General features: G+C 45.7%; 1 protein-coding gene across 2 annotated transcripts; it reads left to right on the top strand.

The window, feature by feature from the left end:
* Positions 1–5204: 5204 nt before the first annotated feature.
* DRD2 (dopamine receptor D2) lies at positions 5205–15644 on the top strand. Of its 2 annotated transcripts, XM_081961375.1 has the most exons (7): positions 5205–5590; positions 6891–7000; positions 7599–7735; positions 9317–9513; positions 9925–10011; positions 11738–12068; positions 12732–15644. In XM_081961375.1, the coding sequence occupies exons 1-7, from the start codon at positions 5318–5320 to the stop codon at positions 12923–12925; spliced, it is 1329 nt and encodes a 442-aa protein (XP_081817501.1). In that variant the 5' UTR covers positions 5205–5317; the 3' UTR covers positions 12926–15644. The 2 variants fall into 2 exon arrangements, with proteins under 2 accessions (XP_081817501.1, XP_081817502.1); XM_081961376.1 differs by lacking the exon at positions 9925–10011.
* The last annotated feature ends 3414 nt before the right edge of the window (positions 15645–19058 follow it).

Raw genomic sequence — 19058 nt, 5'->3', positions numbered from 1 at the left:
CCTCAACCTCCTACCAGTTTGCATTCCTACTACCAATGGAGTAGCCATTGCTCTGTCCTTCTCCTGTTGTTATCCTTAAGGCTCAGTGAAGACCAGAGATGGGATTCAGCAGGTTCTGACCAGTTCTGAAGAACTGGTAGTGGAAATTTTGAGTAGTTCGAGGAACCGGCAAATGCCACCTCTGACTGGCCCCACCTCAATCTATTCTCTGCCTCATGAGTCCCAGCTGATCGGGCAGAAATTGTAACAATTTTATTTCCTGCAGTTTAGACGTTTGACCCGCCATTTCTTACTGACGGAACCATTTCTTTAAGGAGCAAAGCGCCTTGTATATTTGCTGGAGGTCCAGGGTTAAGTGCTTAGCGTAACTTCAGAAACATTAAAATTACATCCAATTGTTATCTTGGCTATCCAATCCTTTGTTTCACAGTCTGCCCGACTCTTCATATGTCAGCTCCCTTGACAGTTAGACTTGGAGCAGAGATGCAATTAGATTGCTAAGGAGATGTGAAAAATGGCACAATTTATTAATTTAAGAGAAAGTTAAGAGGAGCATTTCAAAGGAAAGCTCATCATGCAGCCGTCTATTATTTATGCAATATTTTGAAAGGCCAGCTGAAGAACTGGATGTGGTCATAGAGGGTCTGGAAGACATCTTTAGCAAGGATGAGGAAAGGAATACCAAGACATGCTTCTTCTAGTATAGGGGTGTCAAACTCAAGGCCCAGGGGCCAGATCTGGCCTGGGGGGTTCAGGGTTTCAAATAGCACCCAAAAGTAAATCAGAGTCCGAGGCAAAAGATTCCTCAAAGTTCCAATTTATGAAGAGAGCCATGTTGGCACAGCTGGGAAAACCCAAATCAGAAAGCTTCCCGGTTTTCCCCAGCAAGTTGAAAGTTCAAGATCTTTTCCCCACACCCACCAGTCCATCCCATGGCCCAATCTCCCACTGCCATGCTGGCAGTTTCCACCCATCCAATTCCGGTCAGGTGCAGAGGTGCAGAGACAAAGGATGACCTTGGCTTTCTAGAAATTTTTTTGTTATGGCTACATTGCATTTCACTCCTTACAATCCCCCCTCCCATTTTCCCACAATAGAAAAAGGCATAGTGGAATAATAGAAAGTGTGGCAGGCCAAAGATCCAAAAGAAAACTGCAGGCCTGACAGGCAGCCTCTCCTCAGAAGAAAAGTGTATCCTGAAAAGAGAATAATGAAGAGAATAAAGGCCTGACGTGTGTGTGTGTGTGTGTGTGCTTCAATCTGGCTCACAGGGCCGCAGTGGAAACAGCAAAGGACCAGCCCGTGGTGCCCCTATCAGTGAAAATGGAGCTTGGGTGGCTGTGATGGCCTCTTGCAACCTTCTGCTAGCAAAAACAGAGCTCGGGAGGGTCGCATGAGCTCTGTTTTCATTGGCAGAGGGTTGCAGGAGGCTATTGCAACCACCCAAGCTCCATTTTTGCTGGTAGAGACTTGGGCCACCACAGGCGCCCCCAACACAAGTGAAGTCAAGCTAGCCATGCCCACCCCAGCCCCCTGAGGTCAAACACGACCCAGATGTGGCTCTCAATGAAATCAACTTTTGACACCCCTGATCTAGTGGGATCTCCCAGAATCCTGGCACTGGCTCAGTCTGGGAAAGAAGTGATCCAAGTTGCTTTCCTTCAAGGAAGATCTAACCCCAGGAGGAGAGAATGAGAGGAAGAGGAGGGAAGGAAGGAAGAGGTAAGGAGAGGAGGGTGGAAGGGAGAGAAAGAGAAGGAGAGAGGATAGGAAGGGGAAGGGGAGAGGTAAGGGAAGAAGGAAGAGGAAGGAGGAAGGAAGGAAGTAGAGAAGGGAGGGAGGGAGAAAAGAAAGGGAAAATAAAGTGGTGTTAAAACAGGCGAATGGGGTGATAAATAAAGCACCCAAACTGTATATTATAACCTTTTAAATGGAATAATAAATGTATAAGAATGACAAATGTAAAGAAGAAGAATAACTATATGAATGCATACCTATAATTGTATGTAAGAGAATAAAAAATAAACTTTTCAGGAGAAAAAAAAAGGAAGATCTAATGCCATTTGGAGCAAAATTAACAGAGATAGACTTTCCAATCTGATCAATTTGCCTGGAATTTCTCTTTGCCATAGCAGATATTTTCTATATATCTGCCCAAAATCACTCCAGAAGCTTCCATGGCTGCCAGGGAGAGGGGGGAATAGAATGTGGGTCTCCTCATCCAACACTTTGACCACTGCACCATACTGCCTCTCAAAACGTCTTCTGAGTTTGAACCCAACAACCTTTTTCATACTATGGAAAGATCTTAATTGCTATCCCTTTATAGCAGGATGAGGATTTTAATTCTTTTAATTATTTCTTTTTTTTAGTAGCCCCATCCTGAAGTACTGTATGCATTGTTTGTTTTAGAAAAAATCACTGTTGATTGTTAGTGCTTCTCTGTTCTCAAATTGAGATCTGCTTAAACACTAACGGATTTGTCACGCCACCTGATTAACTGGACTGCAGATTAACTGCAGAAAAATAAACAAGCGTTTGCCACCGTTTGTGGGGCAGGGATCCTCCCCCTTTCTCAAAAGCAGCTCTGCACCCATCAACCGAAGCTGTACAATTGCAAATAACAAAACGTACTTTTCTCGGTTACGTCTTATAATTATGTGAAGGCGTTGAGTGTCATAGCATCAACCTCTGGAAAACAATTTTGTTTAATGACTAGTGCTTAATTAGTGCTTGAACTCATCAAAAGCGAACTAGAACAAGACAGCATCAAACTTGGGTGGCTACATTTTTTTGGGCCATTATGTCAGCTCCTTAAACTCTTGGGAAGGGGATTTTTCTGGCAGATTTTTCTGAACAGAAAGAAAACTTAAAAAAAAAAAATTCAATACTTCTTTCTTTCTGACGAGACATGCCAACAGGATTGGAGCATTTATCCATTCAATGGAAAAGTATTCCCTAAATTCTGGCTGGGTGCATGCAACAATATAAACTTGCAAAGTAGTCCCAGAGGTGCTTTTGTTTCAGGAGGCAACTGGATTTTGTTGTTTTTTTCTTTTGAAGACGTTTCGCTTCTCATGCAAGAAGCTTCTTCAGCTCTGATTGGATGGTGGGGAACAGAAGGATTGATATCCCTTGCAGGCAGCTGGTCATTTGCATCCTTTTAGAGGGTCGCTGAGGCCACTTGGACGTTTCTCTGTGTCCTCAGGGTCACCTGAGTGGTGCAAATGGTTCCTGTAGTCTGCAATTTTCCCTCTGGAAATCCATTCCTACTTCCACCCCATTCCAAGGGTCTCCATCCCAAATTGTTATAGCTAAAGGTTTTTGCTTTTGTAAAGACATATCGTAGATTTAACAGATTTTCTAGCTCACACCAACAGTAGTAAGAGTAGGAGTAATAGTAGTAGTAATAATAGATGTGTGTGTGTGTGTATCTGTGTCTCCTATGACGTCACCGGTCTCAACACTCAAAGAAAAGTCCCTTGGAACTGAAATGAATGAGGCTTCCTCTCACCCACTCACTAGTGATAAATGAATGCAATGCATTAAAACCATAATTCACAACTTAACAAGATTGGGTAAAGGCTTAATGGCTGCTTCCACACAGCTTTTATGAGGTCATGTGAACTGAGTCTGTCCAGTTGTGTTGATGCAGGGGTGGAATCCAGCAGGTTCTGACAAGTTCTAGAGAACCTGCAGCGGGAATTTTGAGTAGTTCAGAGAACCGGCAAATGCCACCTCTGGCTGGCCCCAGAGTGGGGAGGGAATGGGGATTTTGCAGTATCCTTCCCCTGCCATGCCCACCAAGCCACGCCCACCAGGCCACACCCACAGAATCAGTAATAAAGAATGTTGAATTTCACCACTGTGTTGATGGTTTAGTGGCTTGTACACATCTGGAAAACAGATTCCGTAACTAGCTTCAGGGCATACATGAGCGCAAGAAATGTATAAATACATGTAATAATGATTATTGTTATGAGTGGCGGCGCAGTCAGCCAGATGTTCAGACTGGATTTGGCATTATCCACCTACTGAAACCTTCCCAAGGATCCTGGGATAGGCAGACGTTGTTATTTGATGGCGTGAAGAGATATTATCACAGGATATCAGCTGTTCCAAGTCAAGCTGGCTTTTGCAATCGACCAATGGGGATTTTGTCAATGCTGCCGATGTTCAAGTGGTGCTCCAGATGTTTGGGGATTATTATTTTGGTTCATCACACAGTCAGCAGATGTTCTGACTGGATTTGGTATTGTTTATCATCCATCTATTGAGTCCTTCCCAAGGATTTGGGATAGGCAAAGGTGGATGTTTGGGGAGTGTTGCAGTTATCATCGCGGGATGTAAACTGTTCTGAGTAGTCATATGTTGTCCCCAAATCTGGGCTCTTGCTTCGTGTCGAAGCCAATAAGTCACCGGACAGAAGGTGGGATACAGATTTATGCTTTTATTTTGGTACCAAGATATAAGGACCCCGGTTTGAAAAGCTAACCAAGAGCCCAGATTAGGATTTTACAGCAGTTTTTATAGTCAAGGGATGGTCACATTCAACCCTTTGCCCTTCCCCTAATAATGCACGCATAACAGATAATATTGATTGGTTATTTGGATCTCAGCCCCCCTAAATCCTTACGATTGTTATGTTCAATAGCTAAATGTCATGTCACCTGCTTTTCACTCCAGGTTATGGATATCTTGCAAATGTGCCAGCTATGTGGGTTTGGGAGGGTTTCTTATAAGCGAGCTATTCTTGTTCCTAATATCCTGGCTAGTGGCTTTAAGGTGCTAACTTCTGTCTTGCTGTTAATGTGCAGCCCCCCACCCCCCTCCTATTGCAGAGCAGAATAAAAGAACAAACAGTTTTTATCTGAGGCAGCTCCCCCGCGACCCCCCTCCTTCTGCAGAGAAAAGTATAAGCAGTTTAAAACTTTTGCCTGAAGCAGCAACCTCCCCACTTCCCCCCCCTTCAGTGAGAGAGACAGGAAAGGAGCAAAGCTCTTAATTGTTTATTGTAAGGCAAAGAAATGAAGACAAGAGAAAATGTTTTATCAGAATTCATATTCCTCACTCTCATGTGCACTCCATCCATACCTGGGTCCTATCTCCACAGGTGACCCTTCCTCTGATCCCCCAGGGCCTCATCTGGACATACATTGCATCATCTGATCCTTCACATGCTCAATAATTACACTCTGGAATCTTTGTGCCCTGAGAAAGGGGGCCGGTGGGCTTGGTCTTGAATAAGAGACCCAAGCACACCTTGACGTATTCCTTCATCTCAAGCAGGTGTCCAAACCGAGGGTGCTTCATCTCCATGGATTTCCCAAATTCCTCCTGGTACAACGACAGCTATGAAAACAGGACTCTCAATGGCTCCAGCCTGGAGCAGAAGCCCACCCACTACAACTACTACGCCATGCTGCTGACTCTCCTCATCTTTGTCATCGTCTTCGGCAACGTGCTGGTCTGCATGGCTGTGTCCAAGGAGAAAGCCCTGCAGACCACCACCAACTACCTGATTGTCAGCCTCGCTGTGGCTGACCTGCTCGTGGCTACTCTGGTGATGCCGTGGATGGTCTACATGGAGGTAAGAAGGCTACGGTTGCAACCTCAGATCTTCTGGAGGCCTGGCAGATGCCCACTGTAGGCATTCCGTGAAGGTTCCTTCGGAAGCAGGAAATTCTGTAGGGAAAATGTGGGCAACCAAGAGAAATATAAGGCTGGAGTGAAATGTCTCCTGAAGGTGGTCAATTCACCCATGGAAGTTCTCCTTGGGAGAGAAAGATTAGCTCCAGAAGTCAGGTGCTCTCAAACTGAGCAGAACCTCTGGTGAATTCAGGAAACCAACAGGACCTTTCTTGGTAGGAATAGGCGATCTAATTTTGTTGGACTTCCCAATCTAGCAAGCAGGCTGGGATTTCCATGGGACAGTAATCAGTCCTCAGAATGCTAACCCTATCGAGCTTCCAAGCCCAGGCAAGGTTTCCTGGTGCCTCCACCTGCTGAGACTAATAAAGCATCCATACCAGCCGACATGCAGCCGGTTCTGACAGGTTCTGGAGAACCGGTAGCGGAAATTTTGAGTAGTTTGGAGAACCAGCAAATGCCACCTCTGTCTAACCCCAGAGTGGGGAGGGAATGGGGATTTTGCAGTATCCTTCCCCTGCCACGCCCACCAAGCCACGCCCACAGAACTGGTAGTAATTTTTTTTTAATCCCATCACTGATCCATACCCCAAGCCCACTCACACCTATTCCACAGAGGGCTGTGCATTTTCAACAGTTGTTGTTCCTTCTAGGGGAAATGCATGCTGGGATCCGCTTGGTTGCATTCATGAAGCAGAGTGAACATGGGTGTGGTTACATGATTAGGCATGCATCTGTTGGCGACACACAGGGAGAGAAAGGTTCATCATTGCCATAAGCAATTAATATTCTGCTTTTCTGAATTTCTGAAGACCGGGTTTATAAGCCATATTTGCAAATCGGTTTTTATGGGAGCCTGATTAAAAAATGCTGATACAAGTCAAAGTATCCCATGAACCAAAATTATCTCTGGAGACATGGGCAAACGGCAGGCCAGTGGGAGGGGGCTTTGGGTGGGGTGGGCGGCGGAGGAGGTCCCGGTCCCTCATCCCATTCATTTCCAGTGACTGTTAGCATTGCAGAGCATAAATTCTTTTGTCCAGCCAGTGCTGATAACATGCTTGCCTGACAGGATTGCAGCCAATGTCAGAATAAAAGATTCAGCAAAAGAGAATGAATCCCACACTTTTGCACGGGGGGAGGGGCATGCACGCCCACGCCCGCAGTTGCTCCACACTCACCCTCTTTGAATTTTAGCCTGATGCTGCTCCTTTGTCCCTTTCCCCTCTCTTTCTCTCCAGGTGGTTGGTGAGTGGCGCTTCAGCCGCATCCACTGTGACATCTTCGTCACCCTGGATGTGATGATGTGCACAGCCAGCATTCTTAATCTCTGCGCCATCAGCATTGACAGGTGAGACATGCCCTCTGGGTCTGACAGGCCAGGCCTCCAGCTCCCCCCTTTTTTTCCCCTCTCTCCATGCCCTGGCCAACCTCTGGACCCACATCTCCAAGAAAAGGTCTTCTCTCTTGCTTGTTTTCAAGAGATGGGTGTCAGGCCTGCAAGCCATCTTTTCTTTTGGATCTCAGGCCTGCCACACTTTCTACCATTCGGTTTCTACTGTGGGAAAATGGGAGGGGGGATTATATGCAGTTGGGTGATATGTAGCCATAACAACATTCTTCTTAGAAAGCCAAGGTCATCTTTGTCTCTGCACCTGGCTGGAACTGGATGGGTGGAATCTGTCATTATGGCAGTGGGAGATTGGACCATGGGTTGGACTTGTGGGTGTGGGGAGGGCAAGATCCTGAACTTTCAACTGGGTGGGGAAACTTGGAAGCTTTCAGATTCGGGTTTTCCCAGATGTGCCAAAAGGACATCTCTAATAAATTGGAACTTTGAGGAAACCCAATCCTCAGAGTTTTATTTTGTTGGGGGTGGTTTTTGGAACCCTGACAACGGGATGTGCTCCCCATGTCCCCCCCTGTTGTTGTTGCATCCTTTCCCACAGGTACACTGCTGTGGCCATGCCCATGCTGTACAACACCCGTTACAGCTCCAAGCGCAGAGTCACGGGGATGATTGCCGTGGTGTGGATCCTCTCCTTCGCCATCTCCTGCCCTCTGATGTTTGGGCTGAACAACACAGGTATAGCACATGTGTGCACAACTCCCCACCACCATATAAATCCAAACAAACAAACAAACAAACAAACAAACAAACCATGCTCCCCCCATGCACTGCTTGCCTCCAAGCTTGGTATTTCCTCTGGGGTGGCTGGGGGAGACCGTTTTCGCCCTCCCCAGGCTCTGGAGGCTTTCCTGAAGCCTGGGGAGGATGAAAACAGCCTCCCCCGGGCGTCCAGAGGGCCAAAAGTCAGCTGGCCAGTGCATGCATGTGTGCTGGGGCTGACGGCTCACGTGCCAGCAGATATGGCTCCGTGTACCACCTGTGGCACATGTGCCATAAGTTCGCCATCATGGCTTTAGGGGTTCCAGTTTCTGTCCTGAATATTGCGTGCTTTCCTCTCTGAACTGAGAAGAGAAATGTGCAGAGAGGAAATCCCCAGACACGCAGAGCAGAGCTGGGAAAAATCAAGACTCCTTGCAAGGGTGGCAGGTCATTCTTCTGAGTCTTTTAGTCACGCTAAGCTGTAACTGCAGACCTCCCTGGTGTCCCCTGCCAGGCCCCTTGTTTTACCACTCACTCTAACCCTCTCCAGTTGAAAACGCAGCTTGATCCAGATCTAAGAGGCTCTTATTCTAGGCTTACGTTTGGTTGATATCCGTGTAAATGATGGGGTGGGGGTGGGGAAGGGGAACTTTCCCTCATCCACCCATGAAAGTGTTGGGAAACTGCCAGCCAGGCTGGAAGGAGGAGTCAAACGAGGATCTAGTTTGGAGTCCTTGCATGGCTGCAAGTGGCTTGATCTTCCCCCAAATCCACGAGGTCTTCTCTGGATGAAAGCAAGGAGTCTGGTGGGATTCTTGTAATATGGGTCAGTGATGGCAAACCTTTTTGGCACTGAGTGACCAAACTGGAAAATGTGTGTATGTGTGTGCATGCGCTGGAGTGCCAGAAACCGAAAGACCAGCTGGGTGGAGTACACATGCCTGTTTTTTGGGCTTTGGGGGCCATGATCAGGCCATTTTGGGGGCAAAAGTGCCCTGGAAAATGCCCAGGAAAACGGCCTGTTTTTTGGCTGTTTTCCGGGCCTTTTTCCAGCGCTCCAGCACCTGTGAAGACCAGCTGGCTGGCAGGTATGTGTGTGTTGGAAACCAGAAGAGCAGCTTGCGACAATACACGTGCCCACAGCGAGGACTGTGCGTGCCACCTCTGGCACACGTGCCATAGGTTTGCCATCAGGGATATAGGTGGTAGACAATAAAGTTGCCGATTTTATTTTTGTTGTCCACGAATTGTGCTGGTTGCTTGCATCTGAGTACCTTGCTACCCCTGAAAAAGCCTTATTTGTGCTTTCGCCCCCTCCCCCAATTCCCCATTGCTCTTTATTCAAATCTGAGTAAAAGCTATAGTGTTCCCTCCCTCAAATGGAAGATCTCATCCTTAGAAGGCCCCTTCCTCAGAACGAAAGGGTGAAGAAGATGGGATTCCACCTCCAAAGGAACCCCTCTTGCCCTTCTTGCGCCCACAGCTCTCTGGACACCTAGGCTGACTGTAGCTCCTAATGGCCGGGGCAACACTCCTGCCCTCTCTTGTGTCTTCCAGAGAAGAATGAGTGTATCATTGCCAACCCTGCCTTTGTTGTGTATTCTTCTATCGTCTCCTTCTACGTTCCTTTCATTGTCACCCTGCTGGTGTACGTGCAGATCTATGTAGTGTTGAGGAAGCGCAGGAAACGGGTCAACACCAAACGCATCGCCAGCCACGTGGGCCTGGATGCCGAGACGCAGGCCCCAATGAAGGTAACCCCCAGCTGCCTCTTCCCAATCTCCATCTTCTCCGCCCCGCTCCCCCACTTACGGTTTCCACCCTAAGATTTCCCCTCTCCTCGGCCTCCTCCCCAATCAATGCAGGGGTGAAATTCAGCAGGTAGCGGAAATTTTGAGTAGTTCAGAAAACCGGCAAATACAGCCTCTAGATGAGCCCAGAATGGGGAGGGAATGGGGATTTTGCAATATCCTTCCCCTAGGAGTGGGGAGGGAATGGGGATTTTACAATATCCTTCTCTACAGACTTGTTCATGGCCTTCTCCTGATCTCCAGATCTTTGTCCTTGGTTCTACTCTGGATAGTTGCTGTCTTATGCCAACCATCCTTCTTCTCCTTTCTTCTCCTCCTCCTCTCTTTCTCCTTCCTCTTCTTCTTCTTCTTCAGGAGAAATGCAGTCATCCGGGAGATGTCAGGCTCTGCACACTCCTTGTGAAGAGCAACGGGAGCTTCCCTGTCCACAAGGGCAAAGTGGTGAGTCTCCACACCAAGGACCCCAAATCTACACAGAAGCTGCATTTTAGGCACCTTTGGCTTTGAATGAGTTTTGAAGCACCAACCATACCAATAGGAGCGGGTGGCATATCCGTTTGTATGCAAAACTGTAACAAGCCTTCAACTTGGATGAGGACTTTGTGCCCTACCTATGACAAACCTCAGTTCCTTCCCATAAACCATCATTGGTGATTTCCCCCACCCCACCCCTTCCCCAAAATCTGCTTGCCTTTCTGGAGCCCAATAAGAGCAAAAAAAGATACCTTTTTTGGAGTATAAGATGCTCCAAAGTATAAGATGCATCTAGCTTTTGGGAAGGAAAACAAGGGGGGCAAATTCTGCTTTTGCCTCCCAGAAATTCGCCTCCTTGCAGAAACAGCAAATATTACAGACAATATACACTGTTTGTGGTGTTATATTTCAGACTATACTTGTACAGATGCTGTTAAAATTGATGTGGCTTTCTGGAAGTATGCACTATTCTCTGCTATTTAAAAGAAGATACAATAGCAATGGGCCTCTTCAGATCAAGCATTTATTTTAAAAAGCTACTTCATTTTGTTAAGTTGTCTAGAACAACAATAAAGCAGTCTTTAAAAAATAAGTCTAATAATTTGAACATTCTAGAGGCATTTAAAGTTATTGACTTACCTCCTTGCAGCAACCAGCAAGCAGCCTGTTTCAGTTTAGCCTGATTAGCACAAGAAAAAAAATCTGCCTCTGCTCCCAGCAATTTGCCTCCTTGCAGCAAACAGCAAACAGCCCGTTTCACTTTCAATTTTAATTTAAGTACAGGCCGCCCGATGATCAGCTGTTTCAGGCTGCAGGGATTGCTATAGCCTATTGCAGACTCCGCAAGCCCCATTTTCCTGTTTGCTGCAAGGAGGTAAATTGCTGGGAGGCAGAGGCCAAAGGGTGGGGGCAGGTGGGTGGGTGGGGATACGTTCAGTGTATAAGACGCACCCAAATTTTCACTCTCTTTTAGAGGGGAAAAAGGTACGTTTTATACTCCGAAAAAATACGGTAGTTAATATTTCTCCCTGCTGTGTCCTTTGATGGCTTTCTTCCACTCAGAGAGAGACCCCATACAAAGACCCTATGGAGCAAGGGTCCCCAACTTGGCAACTTTAAGACTTGTGGACGTCAACTCCCAGAGTTCTCCAGCCAGCTGGCTCTACCATGGAGATTACCCCAAAGCTCAGCCTATTGTGTTGCCTTCCATCTCCTTTTCTGCATGAGCACAGAGGAAACTGACTTCTCTAAAGTTTTTTATTTTTATTTGAGTCCCGGAAAACACAGGGAGGAAAAACCAGAGTTCAGATTGGTTCCAGATTGTTCAAAAGTTCTCCAGTTCTGCTATTAATATTTTTTAATCCCAGAAGTCACAGACCCTCACTGCTCTCATGGAGGATGGCCCTTCCAACAGGGTTTGACCCTCCTTCATTTATTCGAACAGGAGTCACCCTTCTGGTTAGCGTGCTCTCAAGGGCTCCATTGAATTGGCACGGTTGTGCTGCCACATTTCCACCCTTGTTCCTTTCTATTAACCACGTTCCACTTCACACCTTGGTAAAAGAGATTTGCAGCTCGTTGGCTTACTTGAAGGAGATTTTCTCCGTACATATTTTTCTTTTTCTTGTCTCAGCATTTGTTCAATGTGGTTGGGGTTGGATTATACAGCCCAATGTTTCTGATCATTATGCAGGAGGCCATGGATCCCATGGAAGAGATGGAGATGGCCACCAGTACCAGTCCACCAAAGAACAATGCTCAGCCACCTCTGCCAAGTGACATGGAGCCAGCCGAGCCAGGGGCTTCCATCCCCTGTGCCAATTTAACCCCGCCATCCCCTGAAAACAGCCCTCTCACTGTGCAGAAGAACGGGCATACCACAGACAATTCCAAAGCAGCCAAGGTCTTTGAGATTCAGACGATGCCCAATGGCAAAACCAGGACTTCCCTCAAAACTATGAGCAGGAGGAAATTTTCGCAACAGAAGGAAAAGAAAGCCACTCAAATGCTTGCCATTGTGCTTGGTAAGAGTTTGGTCCAACCTCCTTTGTGGAAGCTACGCTTTGGCATTTCACTGGATTTATAGATTAGAAATCTGGGACAGGGAGGAGGAAGAGTTTCCCACTCCATGACATAAACAATGAACTTCACTGCTAGTTGTTACGTGGCACATTTGCTCAACAAATGTGCCAGTGTCCAGTCCCAAATCATTGGCTATTGCTGCCTGTTGTAGCTATGATGTCTCCAAGTAGGAGGTGGGCAGGGAGATGCATTCAACAGTTGTGTCAGGCTTGTCCAGCTTGGACTCTTAAAAAAGAAAGACCCTCGATTCCATTTGTAGCAAAAGGTATACTTTTTAAAAACGCAAGTGGTTACAGCATAGGAAAAGCTAGATCTGACTATTCCCACATAAACCCTGCTTTTTCCTCTTCTCCCGGCCCCTCTCCCCTTGACCAGTTTGTAAGTGTCCAATTGTATTTAAAGAAGTGTGTTGGTAACAGTCTTAAGGTTGGGCACCCTTTTGGTAGACTTTTGCATTGGCACCTCTGGTTCCTGCCATCCTGCCAGTCCCCCTCCTGGCATTTATTTCAGGATCCCAGCGAAGCGAAGCAGGCTCAATTGATTACGATGGCAGACCTGACCAGTTGCAACTCCTAACACGGCCTCTTTTCTTGGTCCTCCTGCAGGTGTTTTCATCATCTGTTGGCTCCCTTTCTTCATCACCCACATTCTGAACATGCACTGCAACTGTACAATCCCGCAGGTCATGTACAGCGCCTTTACGTGGCTCGGATACGTGAACAGCGCCGTCAATCCCATCATTTACACCACCTTCAACATTGAGTTCCGGAAAGCTTTTATGAAGATCCTTCATTGCTAACCTCTGCCTGAGGGTCAGTTGTCCGAATCGCCTGGCCGGATTAAGGCTATCTGTTGGAGTACCCAGTTTGAGAGTGCCATGCCAATATATTTTCACAACCGGGGTACCACAGCTGTCATGGTGTGACGTGAAACTTGGGGAAGACTTGGATGGGAGAGTTTGCTTCAAATGCAACCTTCTGCTGAAAGGAGAAAGCCAGCAAGCCAAGTCACACCACCAACAATTGGATGGGATCAAGAAGATCTCCATGGGAGTCATCACCAATTTTAGCTGAGCCCAAGAAGAAGAGGCCATGACTTGCTCACGCCTTGCTCTTATGGTCCATTTCTCACCAAAGATGCACCCATTCTTGTCCGCTTTGCACCAGGAGGAAGAGGCCTCCTTCAAGAAGAAGAAGAAGCAGCTTTCCTAGGAATCGCCTCCGTGGGTGTTGCCTTCAGACTTCAGGGACACTGTGGTGCCCATCAAACTGCCGAGGCCAAATCATGCAGCTGCTGTCGAGGCTTAGAGTAGTCACCACACTATTGTTGCCAGACACGTAGAAGGAAAGGGGAGGGGGAGGTTGTGAGAGAATGAAATCTCAGGGCGGAGGGGAGAAGTGAAATTGTTTATTTATACGATGCCAATGTACATACAATTCAACAGAATGAACTGAGCAGAAGCCCAAGCCAAAAAAAAAGTGATAACCAATCAGTCTCGTTTTGCATGGAATGCACTGTAATCTAAAAGCCATCTCTGCTCACATACACCAGCATATGTGGTTGACGGCAACTTCTCCGATTCCAAGAGTGAATTTCGTGGAGAACAAATCAGATCTGACAGGGAAGGAAGGATGGATGGAAACATATGGACCTTGTCGGGCACTTAAAACTGAATTAATGTCTGGAGAAATCTCAACCAAGCCAAAGTGTTCACTCAGAGGTAGACTATGTGGTTTGCATACATGCAGAAAATCCATGTTAACCCCAAGTTAAAACCCCATGGATTTAAAAGAACCAGTTAAAAAACGGAGAAGGAAATTCTCTGCCTGAAATTCTGAGGAAATTCTTCCCAGGAAGAGAAGGAGATCTTGGCTCTAAGTGTAAGGTAGATCAATTAGACAACAAGACATCGTTTGAATCATCTGTGATCAGTAGGAATGAAAAGGTTGGGCATTCCTTTCTCTCATGGGTTATGTCTACCTTATCCGGGATGTAAAAACCCACTAGATGACAATACAGAGAGTTTTCTGTTTTTTTTTTTTACAAACCACATATGGTTCTCTTTGTTCTAGACCAGGGGTGTCAAACTCATGGCCCGTGGGCCGAATCCGCCCCATGGAGTGCTTAGATCTGGCCCACGGGCAACCCTTGAAACAGGGAAGGGCTGCTTCTGACTGTGATGGAGGAGGCCATCGCAGCTGAAAATGGAGCCTGGGAGGATTGCGTGTGCATGCAGCCCTCCCGAGCTCCATTTTCACTGGCAGAGGGCTGCAGGAGAATCCCAAAGCCCCACCCAGGCCACCACAGGTGCCCCCAACATGAGTGATGTTGAGCTGGCCATGCCCACCCTGTCCCCCTGAGGTCAAACAAGGTCAAACCAGAGGAGGTATTTGGTCGGTTCGCCCTTGTTTAGGTGAACCGCTAGTGGCATCAGTGGGAGGCTCCTCCCACCCTCCCAGATGTCATTATGGATGCTCTGCACATGCGCAGAAGGTTCTTTGCATGTGCAGAAGTGCCACCCGCGTGCACTCCCAGTTCCGAACCAATAGCAAAGATTAGAGGATTTCATGCCTGGATCAAACACAACCCTGATGTGGCCCTCAATGAAATTGAGTTTGACACCCCTGTTCTAGACTATTCTAGACTATCCTAGATGTCCTGGGGAATCTGTAGGAAAAAAGAATAGAAGGGGTGACGCAGATGGAGACACCTGGTCCCCAATGTTATCATGTCCCCTACATCTCTTGGGTGATGAGAAAAGATCTGGCTCCCATCATCTGCACTCTTTGGTGGGCACACCTGGTGATGACATTGACAGATTTCAGGATTCCACCTGCTTTGTTCCCATTGTGGTGCAACTTTGCCAGTCGAGCCACGCAGGAGAAAAAGTCATTGGAAAGGTTATTTTGATGAAGCTGCATCTGACATGATTTTTGTCTGGCGTGCTGACTTCTGTCAAGATTGTATTTCCCTTAAAGCCGAACATCTGGGCCTTGGTGTTTTCAAGAAGTTTTTTTAGGAAAAGAAAATTGAGACTCATAACTAACACAGTTCCAGGTTGAAGGAATTTTATTTTGGGTTTTTTCTCTCTCTCCCAAATCTTCTGTTAAATTTTAAAAAGTATTGACATCCTTCTTTGACTTTCCTGAAATATTCTTCTGGCAATTTCTTAGGGAAACCAAATAAAGTCCACATAGATCTTATATTTCTATTTTGACTGCTCTTAGATGTCCTACCTTTTCTCTACAAAAATCCTAACTGTCAGTTAGGAGCGAGTAATTCCACATGGTTTCTGGTCATTAGCTCTGGTTGGGATGGTGGGAAAACCACTAATTGCTGAAACCTTTTCAACTTCTCCTTCTAGACAAAAAAAAAAAAACCATCATCAAGTCATCAGCGAGAATGGTCAACCCATCCGTGGCCAGTGCTGTTATTGTTACCCTCTACCAAATTCACAGTATTTTTGTAAGATGCTGCAGAAACTGTACAAGCCAACTAATAAAATGACATGGAAATGGGTTTTTTTTTCTGGGATTTCATTTGTGAACCTGAGCGGTGAGTAAGAGTGGAGTCTAACCAAGGCAATCTCAGTTGCTCTTAGGAAGAAGAAATTTGAAGGCTCTTGTGCAACCTTCTCCATCTTCCAGGATACTCTTCTCGCATAACATAGAATCAAAGCTGTAGTTGATCTTCCTTAGATGACTCTCTGTCTTCTGTTGTCTTCGTACTGATGGTTCCTCCATTATACTTAATGTTTCGATGGGTTAGAGTACTTCTGAGTAGTGCGGTCACAAGATATTGTTGGATCCAGGCCATTCTACCTTGGGTTGTTACCTTCAAAAGCAAATGGCTCAGCATGGCCAGAATCAACTCAACTCCACCCAACTATTTGTGTTGTGGGATACCCTACATTTCCCAGTTTTCCAAGAAAAAATCGGGACAGAATAAACACCCCCAAAGCCACCTTAGAGAAGATGGGACTGAGATGGCCACCAAGAACACATCTCTCAAATCCTGGTGAAGTGCAGCCATGCTCTCTGCCTTTGCCTGGACAATGAGAAGGTCCGAAGATACCCTAAAGTTTTACCAAGTCATTCCTGGTCCAAGCATTCAGGCACCTGAGTGAGGACTCTCCAAAATGATTGATTCTTGACGCTAAAAGTGATTGTGTGCTGCCAAAACCACAAATAAGGAGATTAGATTAGTGAGAAGGCTGGCTGAACTCAGTCTGTTATGGGACTAGGCCCACAGGAGGCTTAACCAGTTTCAAACTGCATTAAAACTATGGCTTAGACCATGCACAAATCCAGGCTGTTTGGCCGAAAGATAATTCAGCATATTGCACAAACCCATATTACTTGGGTCACCAAGAATGAAGAGCTTTCTGTGAATTCAGAAACTCAAACCTTTCTCTAGGCTGCTCCACTTTGATTCGTTTCCCATAGCAAGTCTGGAGAAGGGATGTTGTGTGGAAAGCCTGAGAATGTGATAGACACATCCCCATGTCCTTTGAGAAATATTGGAAGGTCTACATTTAAGAGTTTTGAAAAGTTCTGAGAATAGCATGCCCACCACCTGGAGAACTGGGAACGTTTTAACAAAATAACAGAGTTGGAAGAGCCCTTGGAGGTCTTCTAGTCCAAGCCCTTGTTCAGGCAAGAAACTCTAGATCATTTCAAATGGTTGTCTGAATAGCCTCCAGTGATGGAGAAGGAAGGAAGGAAGGAAGGAAGGAAGGAAGGAAGGAAGGAAGGAAGGAAGGAAGGAAGGAAGGAAGGAAGGAAGGATAACAGAATAAGTGAGTTGGAAGGAACCTTTGGAGGTCTTCTAGTCCAACCCCCTGCTCAGGCAGGAAACCATGTCAGAATAATGGTTGTACAATCTCTTCTTAAAAACCTTCAGTGTTGGTCTGTTGGAGCACTCACAACTTCTGGAGTGGAATCTATTCCACTGATTGTTTTCACTGTCAGGAAGTTTCTCCTCAGTTCTAAGTTGCTTCTCTCCTTGATGACTTTCCACCCGTTGCTTCTTGTCCTGCCTTCTGCTGCTTTGGAGATGAGATTGACTCCTTCTTCTTTGTGGATGGTTCATTTTGTCAATAGATGATTTTCCAGAACCATCTCTTGCCAAAACCCTGCTCAGGAGAGAGGAAAATAATCAAAAGGCCAAGAGTGAGCCTTGACTGGGAGCTACAATTTTATAATGTATATGGTGACCAAGTCTTTCGGCTTCCTTCCTGTTGCCCTGAACCATCTCCATTGCCCCTTGGCTGACCCGTCCCACTTTGGATCCCAGTAGTGAAGACCCACCCCCACCCCCGGGAGTGGCTGGGCAGGAAAGGGCTAACATTTCCTTTGCTTTTATGGCAAGAAGACAACACAGTGCCTTGACATTCATGGTGTTTGAATCTTTTAATTAAGAGGGTGGCAAATTGATTTGTAGGGTGGTGTGCATTTATTCAGAGTAAAACAAAACCTGAACCAGACAGCTAGTGAGGACAAGATGTTTCCTCTGCCTCTTCAGCTCTCCACAAATTTGGCATTTCCAGTTTCCTGATAGGAAAGGATTTGCCATTTTCCGGTCTTTGTGGAAGGAATTAATCTTTTGGCTCGCATGTAATCCTGTTAGTAGCCGTCTACAAAAGGCTATTTAATTCCACACAGTACGAAGATTAGCCTGTTGTTGGTCTTTCACACTTGATGTCTTGATCCTTTTCCCAGAAACAGGTGGCAGAAGGTTCAAAGAGGTTCTCAGATATCCTCAAATTTGTCTGATCATGGCTGCAATGGACCACTTGAGGGTGGCTTTGTCTGACTTGATAGAATAAAGCAACTTGCTTCTATCTCCTAGAGAATAGAATAGAATAGAATAGAATAGAATAACAGAGCTGGAAGGGACCTTGGAGGTCTTCTAGTCCCACCTCCTGCTTAGGCAGGAAGCCCTACACCACTTCAGACAAATGGATATCCAACATGGGGGTTGGACAAGAAGACCTCCAAGGTCCCTTCCAACTCTGCTATTCTATTCTATTCTATTCTATTCTATTCTATTCTATTCTACTCTACTCTACATTCCTCTATTCTCTTCTATTCTATTCTATTCTATTCTATTCTAATTCTAATTCTACTCTACTCTATACTACTCTACTCTACATTCATCTATTCTATTCTATTCTAACTCTACTCTACATTATTCTATTCTACTCTACTCTATTCTACATTCCTCTATTCTATTCTATTCTATTCTAATTCTACTCTACTCTACATTATTCTATTCTATTCTAATTCTAATTCTACTCTACTCTATACTACTCTACTCTACATTCATCTATTCTAATTCTAATTCTACTCTACTCTATACTACTCTACTTTACATTCATCTATTCTATTCTATTCTATTCTATTCTAACTCTACTCTACATTATTCTATTCTACTCTACTCTACTCTATTCTACATTCCTCTATTCTATTCTATTCTACTCTAATTCTACTCTACTCTACATTCCTCTATTCTATTCTATTCCATTCCATTCCATTCAACTTTTGGCCTGGCATTCTCGTCACCGTGCTCCTGTGGATGGATGATGTCCAATAGCAGTGGTCGGTGTAGCCACTGGCAAGGGATTATGGGAGATGTAGTCCAAATCAATGGCTTCTAATTCTGCCTGAATGGCACAGGCAACCCCCAAGTTTAACAAATCTCTTCCCCGGGTCTCTGTGAGCAGAAAAAAATCCATTGGAAAGCTTCTGCTGTGATGTATGTTTCGGTTTCCAATGTATTACAAGGCCCTTCGGTGTTTTTCATGCAAAACAGAAAAAAAAACCATTGGAAACAAATGCTTGCTTTAGCAAAACAGAGGAAACAATCAATATTAATAATAATTTTCATTAAAATGTAGTCTGTGAGTTAATAATTAATGCTGCACAATGTAT

This window comes from Natrix helvetica, assembly GCF_964273705.1.
Source record: "Natrix helvetica genome assembly, chromosome: 8".
Taxonomy (NCBI): Eukaryota; Metazoa; Chordata; class Lepidosauria; order Squamata; family Natricidae; genus Natrix; species Natrix helvetica.
The sequence above is the reverse complement of the archived record's forward strand: the minus strand, read 5'-3'. Positions and strand labels throughout refer to the sequence as shown.

Excerpts from the sequence above, each read along its gene's own strand:
- DRD2 (XM_081961375.1), top strand. The coding sequence starts at position 5,318 with ATGGATTTCCCAAATTCCTCCTGGTACAACGACAGCTATGAAAACAGG. Across the intron at positions 5,591-6,890 it reads CGTGGATGGTCTACATGGAG|GTGGTTGGTGAGTGGCGCTT; the intron begins GTAAGAAGGCTA and ends CTTTCTCTCCAG. Across the intron at positions 10,012-11,737 it reads CTGTCCACAAGGGCAAAGTG|GAGGCCATGGATCCCATGGA; the intron begins GTGAGTCTCCAC and ends ATCATTATGCAG.